This window comes from Phycomyces blakesleeanus (assembly GCF_001638985.1).
Source record: "Phycomyces blakesleeanus NRRL 1555(-) unplaced genomic scaffold PHYBLscaffold_5, whole genome shotgun sequence".
Lineage (NCBI taxonomy): Eukaryota > Fungi > Mucoromycota > Mucoromycetes > Mucorales > Phycomycetaceae > Phycomyces > Phycomyces blakesleeanus.
Window position 1 is genome coordinate 2,001,790 of NW_017265138.1, and position 18,810 is coordinate 2,020,599.

The 18,810-nt window shown below is 33.1% G+C and overlaps 5 protein-coding genes across 5 annotated transcripts; 1 reads left to right on the top strand and 4 right to left on the bottom strand.

The window, feature by feature from the left end:
- Positions 1-2,518: 2,518 nt before the first annotated feature.
- Positions 2,519-4,952, top strand: PHYBLDRAFT_79039 (CYP5206 protein; the record flags this gene model as incomplete). The annotated part of the gene is made up of 9 exons (XM_018443417.1): positions 2,519-2,720; positions 2,793-2,855; positions 2,928-3,078; positions 3,121-3,203; positions 3,273-3,743; positions 3,876-4,124; positions 4,186-4,381; positions 4,489-4,513; positions 4,623-4,952. The coding sequence occupies 9 exons, from the start codon at positions 2,519-2,521 to the stop codon at positions 4,818-4,820; spliced, it is 1,638 nt and encodes a 545-aa protein (XP_018295131.1). The 3' UTR covers positions 4,821-4,952.
- A 2,630-nt stretch (positions 4,953-7,582) lies between these two features.
- PHYBLDRAFT_6938 (hypothetical protein) lies at positions 7,583-8,077 on the bottom strand (the record flags this gene model as incomplete). Its single annotated transcript, XM_018442088.1, has 1 exon — positions 7,583-8,077. A coding segment is annotated over one exon (495 nt), but the record flags the coding sequence as incomplete, so codon positions are not given.
- A 3,201-nt stretch (positions 8,078-11,278) lies between these two features.
- PHYBLDRAFT_79038 (secreted LysM domain-containing protein) lies at positions 11,279-12,043 on the bottom strand. The gene is made up of 2 exons (XM_018443416.1): positions 11,908-12,043; positions 11,279-11,824 (listed from the first exon to the last, which is right to left on the bottom strand). The coding sequence occupies exons 1-2, from the start codon at positions 11,996-11,998 to the stop codon at positions 11,403-11,405; spliced, it is 513 nt and encodes a 170-aa protein (XP_018295133.1). The 5' UTR covers positions 11,999-12,043; the 3' UTR covers positions 11,279-11,402.
- A 2,987-nt stretch (positions 12,044-15,030) lies between these two features.
- On the bottom strand, positions 15,031-16,259 carry PHYBLDRAFT_165589 (hypothetical protein; the record flags this gene model as incomplete). Its single annotated transcript, XM_018435265.1, has 5 exons — positions 15,031-15,085; positions 15,287-15,440; positions 15,780-15,790; positions 15,843-16,026; positions 16,232-16,259. 5 exons carry the CDS (start codon positions 16,257-16,259, stop codon positions 15,031-15,033), a joined length of 432 nt encoding a protein of 143 aa, XP_018295134.1.
- A 326-nt stretch (positions 16,260-16,585) lies between these two features.
- On the bottom strand, positions 16,586-17,372 carry PHYBLDRAFT_79037 (secreted LysM domain-containing protein). Its single transcript, XM_018443415.1, has 2 exons — positions 17,255-17,372; positions 16,586-17,191 (listed from the first exon to the last, which is right to left on the bottom strand). Exons 1-2 carry the CDS (start codon positions 17,343-17,345, stop codon positions 16,707-16,709), a joined length of 576 nt encoding a protein of 191 aa, XP_018295135.1. The 5' UTR covers positions 17,346-17,372; the 3' UTR covers positions 16,586-16,706.
- Positions 17,373-18,810: the final 1,438 nt, after the last annotated feature.

The window sequence follows — 18,810 nt, forward strand, 5'->3', positions numbered from 1 at the left end:
GTTTTGGCAGAGCTCTGCATGTCAAGGCCGTACTGCGGGTATGACTGGTCTAGATCCTGATTCCTGCCTTATCTAAGCATTTTGTGGTAGTATAAAACCTTTGTTATTATGTATTTTGATTATAATACTAATAATAAAAGATTCGACTACTTCTATAATTTCATTTGATGGCTAGACGTTTTCCTTGGTCTACACTGGCTCTCTGTGCTCTCTCAGCTGTTTCGATTATTTAGTTTATCCAATTTACCAGTATGAAATTGGAATACTCTTAATTATAATTTCCAATATACTGCTTTGCATGCTAGTATACTTAATCATGTTTTCTTTAATTGTGAACAAAGTCGTTGAATACACACACACACACATATATATATAAGAAGAGAGAGCAAAATAGGCTCTCTTTTTACTGTAAAATGAAGATTTTTGGATTAAATACCCTAGACAGCAATATTTCCCAGCTTCTTTAATTATACGTATACTGTTTTTTAACTATATTTATGAGATGGTGGTCTCATATTAGTCTATAGCCCGTCAATAGAAAAAATAGGAATAAAATATGTACCGGATTTTAAGGATGTACAATAATTATTTATAATTGTTACTATTTTTTTTTTGACCTAAAGCAAAACTTAATTGATCACATAATATGATGCCAAATGATTTTCAAATATTTCGGGCACACATACAATATACTTTATGTTGATTTATAGCATCAAATTCATTATTATTATTATTTGTGGTAACATTAAAGGATATTGTTATCTCCCGGATTTTAATTTTAATTATAATAGGATGTACATCTCTAGATTTGTTTCTTTCTATTGAAGTTTCAACGCTGTACCAATAGGCTTTATTATTTGAGTGTTGATCAAAAGTAAGTGATGGACAAAAGATACACAAAAAGGTATTTGACATTAGCTTGTCAATGAAAATAAAATAATTAAAAAAAAGGGAAGCTTTTTAAGGGTTTAGTAAAAATAATCTATTTGTTTACCTATACAAATTTAAGCCTATTTTTCTTCAAGAAGGGGGGGGGGATGAAGTAAGAGATACTAAGGCTACACAATAAAATACATCTACTCTCAGTAGGGTACATTAAACTCAGGGGTAGAAGCGTAAGAGAATCATAAAAATATAACCGTTATTTTCAGAAGATGTAGAGCAAAAAGAGATAATATCTAATTTTTTCTACCCACGCCCTTTACATGGCTATTTTTATCAAATAATTGTTAGTATCAATATCAGTATCAGTATCAGTATATGTACAACGTATATACAAACAAATACACACACGCACATTTTATATATATATATATTGATGGAAACATATTCGACACATTCTTGAATGACATCACGAAATGTATATCTTTCAAAAATCTAGTAGCAATACTAATAATATATTCACTTTCTTTATCAATCTTACAGGGGTTGTCCCTTTAGATATAGAAGATATGACGACCTCTTTAGAGAAACATATACATAATGTATCTATACATATACAGAAAACACTGGTATTAGTGTTATTTTCTTTTGGATTGTTGAAATGTATGGTCTAATTGCTGTGCCAACAAATAAACAAAGATTTTTTTAAAAAAAAAAATAGCATTTAGAATTGACCTTGGTGGGTTGAATTGTACCAGAAATTGCATTTTAGTAGCCATCATCATATTGAGAATTAAAACAATAAAAATGAAAAAAGAAATGAAAACAAAGGGGAGAGTTCTTGCCCCGGCTATAGCTCCCATAATAGGATACTTTTTGCCTTATTTTCTCTGACAAATACCAAGTCTCTTTAATAAATCAGTATGGTGTAATCGATGACATAAAGATAGATATCGAAGCTTTCGAATTTATTCTTCAATCTTCTCCCCTATAATGGTTTTCTTAAAAAAATATATATATATATATTTTAATGTCCGCAAAACATAGAAATCAAAAAATATTGGTGGTTAATGTTACACTCATATCCTTTTTAGGAACATTGAAAAATGCACCCCTTGTCTTGCCATGACAACCATATTTTTATTTATTTATCAATATTCAAAAAAAAAAAGAACTCAAACTCAGCTGTTTGCTTGACCAACACCTCTTCAACCCTGAAGGTCGGGAACTTCTTTATTCAAAACATCTGTTTTTTTTTTAATAAGACTTGTTCAGATGAGACAGGTCTATATAAAACATGTCAAAATATCTTTATATAACTTCAACTGAACCATATATTATACTAAAGATCTTTACAGATACTGTAATTATTATTTTTTGGGGGGTTAATTTACTGACTTTTGTGTAGATGCTTTTTTTTTATATACAAATTCTTAATTTGATTATCTGTAAGCATGCAGTCTGTATGCATGCATGTATGCATGTCTCTATTTTTATAACGAAAGGAAGAAACACAAGGTATCGTATTATTGTTTGGGAAAAAAAATTAATAAAGAAAATTTCCAGTATTTTATAAAAGCCAAAAGAAAAAAAATTATAAAAGAATAATATTGATGCAGCTTTATATCCAACTGTTATGAATATTCAATTGTTTTTGATCAAGTTTGGAGAGGAGTCCAACAAGCCAATTAAAAATTTGGTCTTGACATCGCTGACGATCACTCTCGTTTATACAATCTGCTCTACCATATACAAGAAGTATGCTAAAGGCAATGATCCGTGGAATCGCAAAGGATTTAAAAAGATACCTTCTCCACCAGAAAGATATCCGTATATTGGTAAAGAAGAACATTGGTTTGTAGCTTTGCTTATACACAGCCACTAACAACCGATATATATGTGAACAAAAGGACACATGTATTCTCTGGGAGACTCGCCTTCTACAAAGCTTGACAAGTGGCATGTCAAACATGGTATATAATCATTAGATATTAAAACTATACAACACCAAACTTGTGTAATTGACATGGATATTCTTACTATAGGACCAATCCTGCATCTCTATATGGGAATCCAGCATTGGATCTTTGTTAGTGACCCTGTAATTGCTCATGAACTAATGACTCGACACGGATCAGTAACTTCAGACAGATCTAACCACACTTTTGCCTTTGAAATGTTCAGCAAAAACGGAAGGTATTATACAAAGATTATAAATGTTTGTGTGTATGTGGGTAGTAGCAAAAGATACTTATCCAAGGCTGCTAGTGGAATTTCATTCAACAAGTATGGCAAGAAATGGAAAGACTCCCGTTCAGCAGGTAACTTTGATTTCTATATATAAATATACTTAAATATACTCACCTTTTTTTTTTAAAAAAAAAATGTAGTTCTTTCCATATTGTCGGTGCCATACTTTGATGCAGTTGCCGGGACCATTGAGTCGGTAGCCGATAATGCCTGCGGTCATTTGAAGAAGATCACAGAGAATGAAGGATCAGTGGACCCATTGGAATATATTCAGATGGCTACCTATCACACAATGATAAAAGCCGTCCTTGGAAAGGATGTCAGAAGCATTGATGATACTGTACTAAAGGACATCATTTGGATAACACACAAACTACTAAGATATGCCAGTCCCGAGGGTGATATTGAATCCTTTCTTCCAAAGTTTTCATGGTTTCGCGAACAGACCCAGCTTAAGAAGGATATGAAGAGCTTTGTTGAACTTCGAGACAAAGTTTACACTGATTTGATCAAAGAAGCAGTAGCAAATAATACAGAGTGTTGGATTACCCGAGCGCATGCACGCAAGAGTGAATATAATTTGAATGACAACGATCTGATAGTTATTGCCAGTAAGTGTTGAATTGAAAATTCTATATTGATTTATAGATCGATGTATTGTTGTTGTTGTTGTTGTTATTTTCTTCTTTTAAGGAAGAGTAAAAAAAAAAACAAAAATTAATTTAGGGTTAAACAATAATTAGGTGACCTAGTCAGTGGTGGCGGGGAAAATCCGTGCACTTCTTTGATGTGGCTCTTTGCAGCACTATCTCAATACCCAGACATCCACAAAAGAGTCTGTGCAGAAATAGACAATTTTGTAACCGAGAATGGCCGTATACCAAACTTTCTGGACAGACTAGACCTGCCTTACACATGTGCCCTCTTGAAGGAGAATCTTCGTTTCAGAAATACTAGTAACTTTGGTATTCCTCACCGTGTAACAAAAGACAGTAAGTGTATCTATACAGCTCATATCTCGGGATTCACTAATCACTTTGACTATCTGTGTAGTTGAGGCACTAGGATATTTTATTCCTAAAGACTCATTGATTGTTAGCAGTATGCATGCGATGCATATGAACTCAAGTGTATATAACAACCCGTACGAGTATATGCCCGAAAGATTTTTGGGACACACAAAAACCTGGGCCGCTGAGTCCTACGGAAAGATTGATGAGCGATTTCTATTTAATTTTGGATGGGGAAGGTTTGTTGTTGCTTTTGGGCATGGAGATATATAGAATATAAAATCATAACCATTTGGCTTCCCTTTTGCATATCCTTTTTATATATCTATCTATCTTGTGTATGTAGACGTATCTGCCCAGGTCCTTATTTGGTATGTTTAAAAAAAAACGATTTAAAACCATGGGTTTATTCTTCCCAAAAATAAAAAATAAAAAAAAGTACTTATCAAACATGTCTTCTTTTTCTTTATTCTTTCTTAGGCGGAAATGACTATATTTATTGTAGCCGTCCGTATTCTCGCTCAGTTTCATATTGAGCCAACAGTTGATGTAAATGGAAAGCCAGAGTTTGTTGATTTGAATTCGTTTTCTAACAAGGGGTTCACTTTCGCACCGACCGAATACAAAGTTAAATTTGTTCCCAGAAGCAACAATAATCTACCTAAAGATAGTGTATAGTCTGTTCATAATTAATCATTACAGCTGAATCCCATAGGATAAATTATAGTTTTTGGTATTACTATTTGTTTTTTATATATATTTAAAATGTAGATAATCTATTCACCAATTAATATTCTTCCCTATAGAAATATATACAAGATATATGTTTATCTTTCATTGGTTTTATTAGTTTTAAGAATATCTTGGCTGCCATTACAATGTTAAGAAAACAATTGTATATTCCCAGCGTTGTTTATCACAGTACTTACAAAAGAAAACTACATATATATTTATGAAAAAGAATAAAGGAGCATTACGAAATAACGCATATCTTGATCCACAAAAGAGTCTTGTTTCAAAGTATTTGTTTTGTATACTCAGCACATAAGACTTTTGTTTTTTTTTAAAGAAAGGCATATACTAAGGAGTACATATCATATTGTGTCATACTAACAAGTCTTTTCTACAGTCCTTCTTATTTTTAATAATAAGATTCATAAAGTTTCATTCTAAACTTTTATTTAAATATCTTAATAATTGTCATAGAAACTAGTACCCTGGGAATAAAGTAAAATATATATATATATATATAAAGGCGGGTTTATGGAGAAATAAAGCAAAAAATAATAATATAAAAAAGTAGTGTTTTATTAAAATTCAACCTTAAAAAAAAGTCGTCCCAAGGATTTTATTACTTAGTGTATAAAACCATATATTTAATGTTTTTTTTTTAAATTGTGTTTTCAAAGTGCAGTCAAGGTTCTATATAGTGATAATAGTGGGAGAAACGATATGTATATATCACTATCACTATCACTATCACTATCACCATATCGAGTGTTATAATTATTAACATGCGGTACCCCCTTTTTTTATTCTTTTTAGTAATAATATACAAGCACATATCAAATGGTTATCATAATATCTATATGTATTTCACAGAATCAATGAAGGATAAAAGCCTCTCTGGCTCACTTGTTTTAGCTTATCACTTTTTACTTAGCACTAAAATCGCATCATTGAAAGTGTATTTAGTCTAAACAATAAAGTATACTTTGAAAAATTGGTTACCAAAAAAAAAAGGATCATTTTGATCAAAATGGAAAATTAATTATTGAAAACCTGCTACAAGTACAGATCAGTAAAGATAATTCTTTCTACATGTATAGCTAACATGATGAAGCACATGATGACCCGTAATTTAAAACCTGTTTGACATTGATTTCTTCAATATTGGTCAAAACATCCCATTCTTTCACTCTAAAGAAAAACCATTTATTAATGAACTTTTGGGTATTTGCACCAAAAAGTCCATTTTGATGACCATTTCTTCTCAGGACGTACGTCTCAAAAAAAAGTTGAATATTCTTGGCTTTTACAAAGTAAAGTTGTGTAAAAACCCTTTTGAGGGCGTTCAGTGCTTGTCTAACCACCAACAGACCAATATTCATGGGGATATCAATAGGTTTAAAAGTGCCAATATCGATATTTACACCACAAAAAGATGTTATTTAAATGTCCTACAGTAAAGGTGTGTGTACCAAAAATCTCTCGCACTGTATGCATGGTAGGCTTTGTAATTCTTTAGCACGGAACGATTTAAAGGTGCTGCCACATGTAAAACATTCTGCAGGTTAAAATATACAAGTTATTGAGAAATAAAGAGAAACAATTGTATAACTTATTAACATTCAATTCAATTCAATTTAATTCAACGTAAAGTGCCAGATTTTTAATATAGAGATTAAAAGTGCAGAGAATATGATCCTATATGAATAATTTATATTTGTAATAGAAATGCACAAATGCATTCTTACTCTTAAAAACTATATATAAAGAAAACACTGTTGTCAAAATTATCAAAAAGAGAGCTTAACGTGTAAACAACCAATGAATTGGGCGGGTTATTGAGCATATTTTGTATATGTATATTAAATACCTTTCTTTTAAAGTAATAATCATCTCAAAATGGTTGTTTAAAGATTTATAAAATGCTCATCTTTGGCTAAAAGTAAAGTAGATCAAACTTGTTCAAAAAAAAGTAATAGTTTTGCACGTTTCATGTAAATAAGGATCAATATTTTTTATTTCATTTTATTTTACTTATTTACTCAAGGCTATTTAATGCATATATATATATATATATATATATAACTTGAATGAGTGAATCATTTCATATTGATAAGCTGTACACTATTTAAAGTGTACTTGTACGTTGTTTCCAAATTGAAGTCTATAAAACGAACTGCCTTTTCGTTTTTCTTTTTTTTTGGGAAAAAAGAAGAAGCTTAAACGGCAACACAATAAGCTTTACCGGTGTCAAGGTTGTCGCAAAGGTGCTCACCAACATGGTGAAGTCCGGTGTTGTACTTGAAAAGCTGATCCTGGGTAATACCATTCTCCTTAGCAACGCTTTCGCAACTATCGTTATCAGCTACAGTATAATATTTCTTGCAGTTTGGGTCAGTGTGAGAAGCAAGATGGAGACCACTTGTATTGAGTTTAGCGGGACCAGGATGCTCGACAGCCTTGGGAGGGATATAAGAAGAGTTATCTCCATCGTTGGAATCATGTTGGGGTATGGGATTTTTAATGTTCTTTGCGAGCGAGTGAGAAGAGTTATCTCCATCCTTGGAGCCATGTTGGGGTTTGGGATACCTAATGCTCTTTGGGAGTGAGTGAGAAGAGTTATCTCCATCCTTGGAAACATGTTCGGATCTGAGATGGAGGCTGTCCTTTGGGTGCGAGTGACGAGAATTGTGTCCATCCTTGGAGCCATGTTGGAATCTGGCATCATCAACAGCTTTTTGATGAGAGTGGTGAGAATTGTGTCCATCTTTGGAGCCATGATGGTGTCTGGCGTTATCAATATTCTTTGGGCGCGAGTGGGGATGCTTGTGTCCATCGTTGAAGCCATGGTGGGGCTTAGAGCAATCGCTATCTTTTTGATGAGAGTGATGAGAATTGTGTCCGTCGTTGAAGCCATGATGATGTCTGGCAGCATCGCTATCTTTTTGATGAGAGTGACGAGAATTGTGTCTATCCTTGGAGCCATGATGATGTCCGGCAGCATCAATATCCTTTGGGTGAGAGTGATGTGAATTGTGTCCATCCTTGAAACCATGGTGGGGTCTAGCGCCATCAATGTCCTTTGGGCGAGAGTGAGAAGACTTGTGTCCATCCTTGGAGCCATGATGATGTCTGGCAGCATCGCTATCTTTTTGATGAGAGTGGTGAGAATTGTGTTCATCGTTGAAGCCATGGTGGGGCTCAGAACAATCGATATCTTTTTGATGAGAGTGACGAGAATTGTGTCTATCCTTGGAGCCATGATGATGTCCGGCAGCATCAATATCCTTTGGGTGAGAGTGATGAGAATTGTGTCTATCCTTGAAACCATGGTGGGATCTAGAGCCATCAATGTCCTTTGGGCGAGAGTGAGAAGACTTGTGTCCATCCTTGAAGCCATGGTGGGGTCTAGATTCATCAATGTCTTTTCGATGAGAGTGGCGAGAATTATGTCCGTCAATGGAGCCTTGACGAGGCTCGGGATTCTCAAATCTCTTTTCAAAATGCGAATTGATGGATCCACGCTCAAGACAGTAGGACTTTCCTGAGACAAGCTTTCCACAATGATTAGGGCTCTTCCCAAGTCCCTTATTTAACTTTTGAAAATCAGAGATCATAATGTCAAAGTCCTTGGAAATGGAAGCGCAAGTATCGTGCTTAGAAGCTACATAAAATATCGCTGTTAACAAACATCCAAAAACAAAGTTTCGTAAATTATTGGTAAAAATAAATGTCTTACCAATATGTGCCTTTTGGCAAGAGTCAGAAGGAGCTGCCGAGACAATTCTAGCCAGAAATATGGCAGAAATAGCGAAGAGAGAGAATTTCATTGTATGAGAAAGGAAGTGGAATGAGTTGTAATGAAAAGCAAAAGATAAAATCAAACAGCTCTTATATACTTTTTTTTTCTTGCTTTTTCTTTGATTCAACTCAATGTAAGTTCTCTAACCTACGCAACCCACCATGAAATATAACAATGCGGTCTCTCCATAGTAGATAATTAGTAGAAAATTAATATACTGCCTTTCCTTTTAAAATGATGGTGGCGATCCCGGAATATTTCCCGATCAAATTTTTATTGTCCAATACACCTCTTTGATTTTACTTTTCATAAAAGCTTTTTTTTTGCACCGATTATTCTGCTTCCTGGTTTGTATATGGTCGATCAAAAGCTCTATCTATTAAACAATCTTTTCATTTTAAAGAAAACATAATTCGTCTCGGCGTTCATACAGTAAAGTCAACTTCTTGTAATTAGGTTGTTAAAAGACTACAAAGTCTGAACCCCTAAGTCTAACATTTCATGTGCATAAATTGAAGAAATTAACGAACATTTACATGATCCTTGTTTGGAAAATAGTAATGTCTATACATGGGGGTAGAGAGGACTTGCAGATAATTCATGTTATTATCGACTTAAAGACTTTTCATGGGACTCGATTCTTGTATAGGTAGTTTATGTGTTCTATTCGGTTAGAGAGAAAGAGAAAACACACACAACAAGATCCAACTTCGTTATTTTTCTGACATATATTGCAAGCTGGAAAGTAATTGGTGCATATGTTTCTTGGCTCTGCAGGGTGTGCATTAACTGAGCTCGTATTTCTCTTTTTCTTTACACATTACATTTCTGCTTAGATATAAGCACTCATTTTTTATACAAACTAGGATTATACATGTTAAACTACCCATATACTATATAATTATAAAACAAAGGATTACTTACTCTAGGAAATAAGCTCGCTCTAATAGTAATACTATTATTTTAAAAAGAAATCAAATTATTATAGCAAAGGACACGGCTATAGTGAATACCAGTTATGCTTCAAATTAAATCAATGTTGGCTTAAGGGTATCTCGGGTTAAAAAAGGCTGATTAAGATTCTGGATATTCAACCACTGACACTGCTACTGATTGGTATATTATGCATATATATATTGAGAATACTCTTGGACAAACTTGAAAAGTATCCAAAAAAAAAACACTGTATTCTTGGCATGTATAATGGTTTCTTATACAAATCCAGAAAATATTATAATATATATATTACACCGCAATGGTGTGTATATGATAATCTTCCTCTGCACTGTCTCAATTTTATTGCAATTGGGAAATTACGAGATGTTACTAAAAGTAGTCCTAATCTCAACTGATGAATATGGAACGAATAGATTTTATCAGTGGGCTTAATATGATTCGACACACCTTTTTTTTTAATAATAGAAATAATAAAAATACACAGCAAAGACTTTTTTTTTTGTGTAGCGCCATTGAGTTTAATTGGTTACTACGTTACTTCAATCAAAAGATGATATATATATAAATATAAATGACTAAATTCCCCATATTAGGACAGAATATTCTTTAAGATGGTGCGCATAACCTCTTCAAGATCCCTATTATCCTTCAATTACCCAATACGCCACACCTAACATTAGGTACACGTGCTTAAAACAGTGCGTTTATATTTATGTTTTCCCTAAATATTTTTATGGCTCCACATTGCCCAATATATATAGACTTTACAACACAAGGACGCGGACTTGATATCTAAAGGCTATAATATTTTGATTAATACGAAGGATTGTTATTTTTTATCTATTTCAATATTTTGGCTTGTTGGCTTTGTTCTATCTATTTATTTTAATAAAATAAAGCAAGTCAATACCTGTATTCGAATGGACTGGTGTATCGGTCTAAAAGCAAGTCCATACACAAGTAAACGTATTATTTGTACACAAATTATTTATAGACTTGCCATATTATAAAGAATAAATTATATACCTATGTTTGGATAATAAATATCTGTAGTTTATTAAATACCAACAATGGAGACACACACATATAAAATAATACTTAAAAAAAAAGCCAAGTATAACTCCTTAAAAAAAAAACTTTTGCCTGATAATAATCCTGTTCAATTGAGTGTCTAAAGTATAACAAGTACTTGTGAAGACACATAAAGTAGGATTTCAGGTGGAGAAAATATAAAAGAAATGTAACGAATACAACCTTTGCAAGAAGAAGAAGAGTAACCAATTGATCTAGTCAATATACGATATAAAAGCGGATATAATGAAGCCCTCTAGACATTCACAAGTCAGTAGAAACAATGTAATTTAGTTTTTGGTTTTTGAATTAAATATTCCTGTGTGCAAATCAGTATAGTATGCAAGATACTACGTCTATAGATTTATTGAAATTTTAAATAATTTAAAGAATATATATAAAAGAGTAATGTCTAATATACAAGTGCGCATATTTCCCGAGTACAAAATTTATAGCTTGCTAGTAATATAAAATATGTAATTTCGTCGGTTCTATATTTAATGACCATTTATTCTGTCGAGCAAAATCTTTTGTATGTCCTGAATTCTTATTTGCAAACACTTGATATATAACTAGATTTTGTATAGAGTTCAACTATGCGTACAGTTTATTGAAGTCACTTTAAATAAATAAATAATTCTTGGATAATGTTTTGTAAAATAAATTAACAAAGGGATTATTTTTTCTAAAGAAATAAATATTTAAACAGCAACGCAGTAGGCTCTGCCGGTATCAAGGTTGTCGCAAAGGTGCTCACCGACATGATGAAGGCCAGTGTTGTATTTGAAAAGCTGAGCTTGGGTAATACCGTTCTTCTTGGCAACACTCTCGCAACCATCGTTAGCAAGTACAGTGTAGTACTTCTTGCAGTTTGGATCAGTGTGAGAAGCAAGATGGAGACCATTGGTGCTTGCGGAGCCAGAGTTAGCGGTCTTAGTAGCAGCAGCCTTGTGAGTTGTGGTGGTGACCTTCTTATGGCCACTCTTGATGCAGTAAGACTTTCCAGAAGTGATCTTTCCACATTTCTTGACATTGGAGCCAAGTCCACTGTTCCACTGCTGGAACTCTTTAACGCTAATTTTGTAGTGCTTTGCGATAGAAGCGCAAGACTCGTTCTTGGTAGCTAATAATAATAATAAGAAGTAAAAAGAGAAAGGTCAGGAATTCTGCGAATGTTGCAAGTATTTGTATTCTTCATTGACTTACCAACGTGCTTTCCGGTGCAGACAGTGGAAGGAGCAGCAGATACCATGCTGGCCAAGAGAAAGGCGGAGACTGCAAGGAGAGTGAACTTCATTTTGTGAGAAAGGAAAGGAAAGGGATGTAGTAGTAAGAGGTGGATGATCGAGTCAAAGTACGCTGATGTGCTCTGTCTTATATACTACAAATTTTCCAAAAAAAATGAGGGCTTTCAATGATCGGGTAATTAAGCTTGATCTTTCAATAATTAACTCATCCAAATTTGGGCAATTTATACAACACGGACACAACGTCCTACATACAATAGATATAGGTAGTCCTATTTGTTACGAAGTTGACAAAAATACGACAATCTTTCGTACTCATGAATCTCTGTACATATTGCCAAGGCAATACACGTGGAACACAATTACTTTATTTTATTTTCTTAAAACAATTGTGCTGTTTAGTACATGCATAGTCTTATGAAAAGAGAAATCAAATACACATATTCTGATTTTTTTTTTGCTAACTCTCAAGTTTCTCCTAAGAAATTATGCTTAATTTGATCTAGCAAAATATAACAGAGTAGATAGTAGCTAGCCAGTGCTATAAAGATGTGTGTGTGTGTGGTTTACAAAAACCAAGTTGGTTATCCTCGGCTCAAATGCTAACATAGGTGCTTTTGTTTTTACCGTGCAATTGGCACATATTTATCCATAATCGATGAAATCTAGAAATATATGTAATTCTATTGGCTCCTTGTTTTCTCTATTTTTGGATTTAAAAAAACTTAGTTGTGGCTGGTAAAAAGAAAATTAGACATATTCTTTATAAGCATGTATACATGTGTGTGTATTCTTTAGTCAGTTATTATACATACATAGCCTATTTGGCTGTGTCTTGTCATTTCCAGGATGATAGACGAGTTTATTTTTCTTTCAAGAAAGTATAGATTCAATTTTTATTTAAATGAAACCTAACGCATTGGACAGATTGCTCTTATTCACTTGAAATATAGGTTTAGTAGTTGCAGTATGCCCATTAAACTAATGTTTCTGGACATCTGGATAGTCAAATTGGCACCCTCTTTGTGTGTAATAGTCTTTTTTAGATAGAAATATGTATCTATAGATATATTAATGATCTTTTTTCCTTATAGAGCTTATACGAGATCCGAAGAATATATACGTGCGAATAGTATAATTTTATCACCAAGTCGAGAATATAATTTATAAAAGTAAAAAACTATATTTTTAAGCAATCATTAAAACTCATTGAGAGTAAAAAATAATGATAATAATAATTAATAATATTTATAGCAAAACTGTCGTAAATGAAACGAAATGTATTTTTGGACATGTATTACCACTAGCTGTTAATACTATACAGTTCTACTTCTATAATATACAGCTATTAATAATCCCATCGCGCTCTAAAGCCGAGTAAAACTTCAGGAAATACACCTGGACTAAATTAGAAATTTTGATGCTTTATAACTATAAGTTTATTCACAAAAAAATTATATCCAAATGCACCTGTCAAGTCTAAAAATTCTTATCTTTTTTTTCGATTAAATATGTAGTAATTTTAAGTGCTGTAAAAAGTATAGCCGAACTAACTTAACGTTAAGATATAAGCACAGATCTTAGTCATAATAATACCCTTGGGCAATACAAAATAATAGCTGTTTACTGTCAATATCAAGGTCTAGTAATTCCACATAGATGATTCATATTCTAAAAAAGCTATCAGGATCGAGACCCCAAGTAAATTAAAACAGGATATTTTTTTTTAAAAAAAAAAACAGTTTCGGGTGCAATTGGGGTATCAAATACATTAGTTTTAAAGTACAATACAGCAAAAATCCATAGCGAAAGTAAAAGACAATGATTTCCAAACGAATAATTTTGACCCCCACTAATAAAACTTCAGTTATGATATACAATTAATCTAGTGAGAAAAGGTTCAAGAAAAAAAAGTTGGATCATATTAAGAAGTGGCCTTTCTGTGGTGTATTTTAGCACAACCAAAAGTCTGATAAATGTCAATATTTATTTAGAGACTTTATTGATATAAAGCGCAATAACCAATCAGAGTTCCCATATGTAGATTTATGTTATCTATAGAAAAAACTCCTGGCTATATCTATTCAAAATCTTCATTATAAAGTGATCTCAGATCCTTGCTAGCTCTTCACCTGATTTGCTAATTCAACTATCAATAATAGCTTTTTTTTAACGTATTAAATTAGCCACATCTCATAATCAAACCTGTGAGCACAATACATAAATTTATGCACTATGACAGACACGTCTTTTTAGCAAAGCCTTATACCATTCTTATACAAACCTCTTATACTGGCATTGATCAAAAAAGGTTGTTAAACCCGTGTAACTGTGTTTGACGATTATTATTTTTAAAGAAAGCTGTATAACCTAGTCAGAGTAACCAAAAATAGCATAAAATCTTGGGGTACCTCGCACACTATTTCACAATCCCACCGTTAAGAGCTGAGTAGAGTAGTAACATCAAGGCTACTAAAGTAACTAGCCGCAATTACTTTATCTATATGATAACGACAATAATAGTGACAGAAAACGTAAAAAGTTCGAATAAAAGTATTTCGAGTTTAACCAACAATATCGATTTGAATATGTCTAAAGCTAAATTGAAAAGAACAAATATTGAAGCAATTTTTTTTTCTTGTAGTCAAAGTCTACCAGGGGTGTATGATGATATATTCAATAAAAATCGTACCTAGCATCGCATTTTTATCTTCTGCAATTTGCTTGGGGTTTTGAAAGCAAAAGAAAAAGAAAAAGAAAAAAGCGTTTGGTATTATCCAATAATATTGGTTTTAAAGAAAAAAATTATTTGAACCTTTTACACCTGTCTACCTCTGATTTTTTTTTAAAAAAAAAACAGCTGTTTAATTATTATCACTTTTTAGAAAGCTGTAAATCGATCTGCAAATTTAATCATTTACTCCCCGCAATTTAACGCTGCATTCACTGAATATTGGTTTGCCTAATAAAGTGATATCTTTATTTTTATTTCTTTTGTTTCAGCAAGTTTGATTAAACCTCATGCAATAATAATATTTAATTATAATTTATTTATTTATCTATCTATTCATTGAAGCTCTCTTCAAGCAATGAAGCCCTCAGAAACAGGTTGCTTTTTATGACCGTTACTGCAGAAGCTACTAACATTATTTATGCCAGCATAATGTCGTATTTAAGTTTCATGACAAACAGCCACATTATCTCTATTAATTTCTATTCTAAATGGCCTGAAACTTCCAGCCTTGTTTTGGTCCCTGACCTCATTTTCCAGGCCATACCCCACTCATCAATATGTATTGCAAAGATACAATATTTTAATAGTACTACTTTGAATTTACCCAAGTTTAATGATAAAGAACACAAGAACCAAAAAATAAATAACAATCTTAGAAGCATAGTATGGTATAATACAGAATCTAAACAAGCTACTGTACTTTCTATTCTCTACAAGCGTAGAAAGATATAAATAATAAGTATTAAACGTAGTGCTCCCTACAAAAAAACAATATACACTTAATATTATTTGGTTCAAACATGTATTACAAAGCACAAGATGTATATCTTGTACCTTGATCCTTAAGTCGTATTTATGCTTTATTAGCAATACATTTAAAAATAGTCCAGTTGCAGAAAAGCAAATTATGTTTAAATTCAATTGAATCATTGGGTGTACAAAAGTAAAGAAGTGACTCTCACAAATTTTTGGAATAAAACTCAGTTAATTTTCATTATAATTAATCTAGGGTTCTAAACACACATCACACTACCACACTGTTATCCATGTTTTTATTTATTTAATTCAATTAAATATATGCTAATTTTTTTACTTACCATTGAAGAACCTATTGAATTCAAAAGTAACATTGTCGAGTTTGCATTTACCATATTCCTCACTTGGGACGGTGACGATCGTGTGAAGAGTTTGGAACTAGGCCTAGGTCATTTTCTATGTCTTTGTCTCTTTCCAAGAAGATTTTAGACGAAATATATGTCTTATCCTCCCCGAAAGAGACGAGAGACCTTTGATCTTCTCTACCCTTTTGTAAAGATGTCGCTATGGAATGTGTTTCCTTGTACTCTATCTAGTACTTAATTTATGAATTATAAGAATTTGAACAACAACAACAACAGCAACAACAACAAAACATTTAAATCAAATATAGAAATCGAAAACATGTTGTAAAGTTCTCTTCTGCTTTACATCAATAAATGCTCATCATTTCTTTGATCCTTTTGCTCCCTATGTAAACAAATACAATCAATCACTCTTAAAACACACATACTGTCATTTTCAGGAGCCCAAATATACATACATATATATGTAAAATCTGTATAAACGGAAAATAAACTACCTTTCATTTTTACCATACATCTTAGTTGTCTTGCATTATATGTCAGATCGTAAGATTTGTAGGCAAAATAGACGTACTAAAGAGATAATGCAGTCTAACTTGGTTCTAAATGTCTAATGTTTTTTACAAGTTCAATTAATTTTGCCTATACTTCCTAGTGCATATATATGATTATAATGGATAGTGTTTCTTGATACAAGCCTCCTTTACTCTCAAATTCATACACAAGCACACATGTATACATACTTATAATATGAAAACGAAGCAATTGAAAACAAAAGCAAAAAACAAAAAGATTAAGTGGTGTATATTTTGCATGGTATTTATTGTGATTGATGCCTAATCTAACGGATACATTATTGTATGTATGGGTAAAAAAAAGGAGCGGGTCTGAAAAGAATGTTATTTAAACTTTGACGCAGTAAGCTCTGCCAGTGTCAAGGTTGTCGCAGAGGTGATCACCGGCGTGGTGGAGACCAGTGTTCCACTTGTAAAGCTGGGCCTCGGTGATGCCGTTCTTCTTGGCAGCGGTATCGCAACCATCACCATCTACAACAACGTAGTACTTCTTGCAGTTGGGGTCAGTGTGGGGGGCAAGATGAAGTCCGTTTGTGCTGGTGGCAGGAGAAGCCTTGGTGGTGGTAGACTTCTTGGTGGTGGTCTTCTTGGTGGTGGTCTTCTTGGTGGTGGTCTTCTTGGTGGTAGACTTCTTGGTGGTAGTCTTCTTGGTGGTGACCTTCTTGGGTCCACGCTTGACGCAGTAAGACTTTCCGGTGGTGATCTTGCTGCACTTCTTAACGTTGGAGCCAAGACCGCTGTTCCACTGCTGGAGGTTCTTGACACTGATCTTGTAGTGCTTAGCCATAGAAGCACAAGTCTCACCCTTGGTGGCTATAGATGAGAATAATGATTAGGATATTTACAAGAAAAAAAAAGTGTTTTATGATAGCTTACCAACGTGCTTTCCGGTGCAGACAGTGGAAGGGGCAGCAGCGACCATAGTGGCCAAGAAGAAAGCGGAGACAGCAAGGAGAGAGAACTTCATTTTAGGATGGTAAGGAAAGGAAAGGAAAGGAAAGGAAAGAGGTGGATGATTGTATCAAGGAGTGGCGAGGATCCCTTCTTATATACGAATAATATTTTAGAATCTAGATGTATTTAAATCCACCAAGTCAGATTGAACTTTTTATTAATTAAATATTCCAAAGAAAGACATATCACAGAATACGAATATATTGCAACACCTATGAAAGAAGTATATTTAATTATTCGCCGCTCAAAAGACAAATTAGGACCCTTTTCAGATGCCTGTCTACTGTCATTTTCAAGATATGTAGTTTAGCTCAAAACTATGCAATTCACTCCCACGCGTGTAGACACTCTAGTAGCCTGAACCATAAAAAAAATTAGTAGATTGCTAGCTAGCCTAATAAACATACCAGATTTATGAGCCGTTTGTCTTACTGAAGGCCAATATACTCTGAATTGCTAGAGTAATAATCGTAATTCAAACTCGACAATGTTAAGCAATTCCCAGGTCTTTTTTACCTTTCTTCTCCTCACTAATTTGGGAACTTTTGTCTGGAAACAAACATTTATTTTTTGATATAGCGTGTTGTTGCGACTTATTTGCTCCAGACCGGTGAATTTTGTCAATTGCGGTAATCAAAATGGATTTAATTATTTCCATTTGTAAAGATCATTGAAATTTATCCATGAGGCAACAGCATTGCAAATGGACAATGGAAAATGGTCCAGAGGCTTTCAAGAGGTCGATAAATGCTTTGCCTACATTACAAGAAATCTAGCTTAATTTTAATTTGCTAGCTCTATAAGTAATAGCCCACACATATACAAATATATATATATGATCTAGACCATAGGCTAACCATAACATTTCCCACCGATCACTTAGCAGATCCTTAAACATGGTAATAAATATATATATATATATGTGTGTGTGTGTAATTGAGTGTCTCATATGCTACACTTAATATTGGCACATATCGTTATTGTTATTAATATTATTATTTATTTATTTATTAAAAGAAACAAGAAGGATAAGATAGTAATATTGTTAGTGTTACCAGGCTGTTTGTGATTCTGTAATGTGTTTGGTAAAAATAAACCAATGATAGTATACAAATCGTAATTACTACTATCATTATGTTGTTGTTGCCTTTATGTGTACTATGATACACTTTTGGTTCCATAATTATAGCAACATGCTTACTCTTCAAAAATATTCTTATTATTGAAAGTAATCTTTTTTTTAGACAATCGAGATTGGGCTGAGCTACAACCCAAGGAATATTTGATTTTTTACGCCCCGAGATAAGTGTTGCCATGTTGCCTAAATAACCACAGTAACAGAAGAATACTCTTTATAAAAAAAAATAACCACAGCAACAGTATCTTCAGAAACACATCTTCTTGTATTTTATTTTCTTTGGTACTTTATTGATACTCCCGGAACATACAATGCGCGCCCGTTGAAATATAGGCAGGAT

Bases quoted from the DNA above. Each gene is read 5' to 3' on its own strand.
- PHYBLDRAFT_79038 (XM_018443416.1), bottom strand. From the start codon at position 11,998: ATGAAGTTCACTCTCCTTGCAGTCTCCGCCTTTCTCTTGGCCAGCATG. The intron at 11,825-11,907 runs GTAAGTCAATGA...TATTATTATTAG, and splicing joins CTGCACCGGAAAGCACGTTG to CTACCAAGAACGAGTCTTGC.
- PHYBLDRAFT_79037 (XM_018443415.1), bottom strand. From the start codon at position 17,345: ATGAAGTTCTCTCTCCTTGCTGTCTCCGCTTTCTTCTTGGCCACTATG. The intron at 17,192-17,254 runs GTAAGCTATCAT...TCTCATCTATAG, and splicing joins CTGCACCGGAAAGCACGTTG to CCACCAAGGGTGAGACTTGT.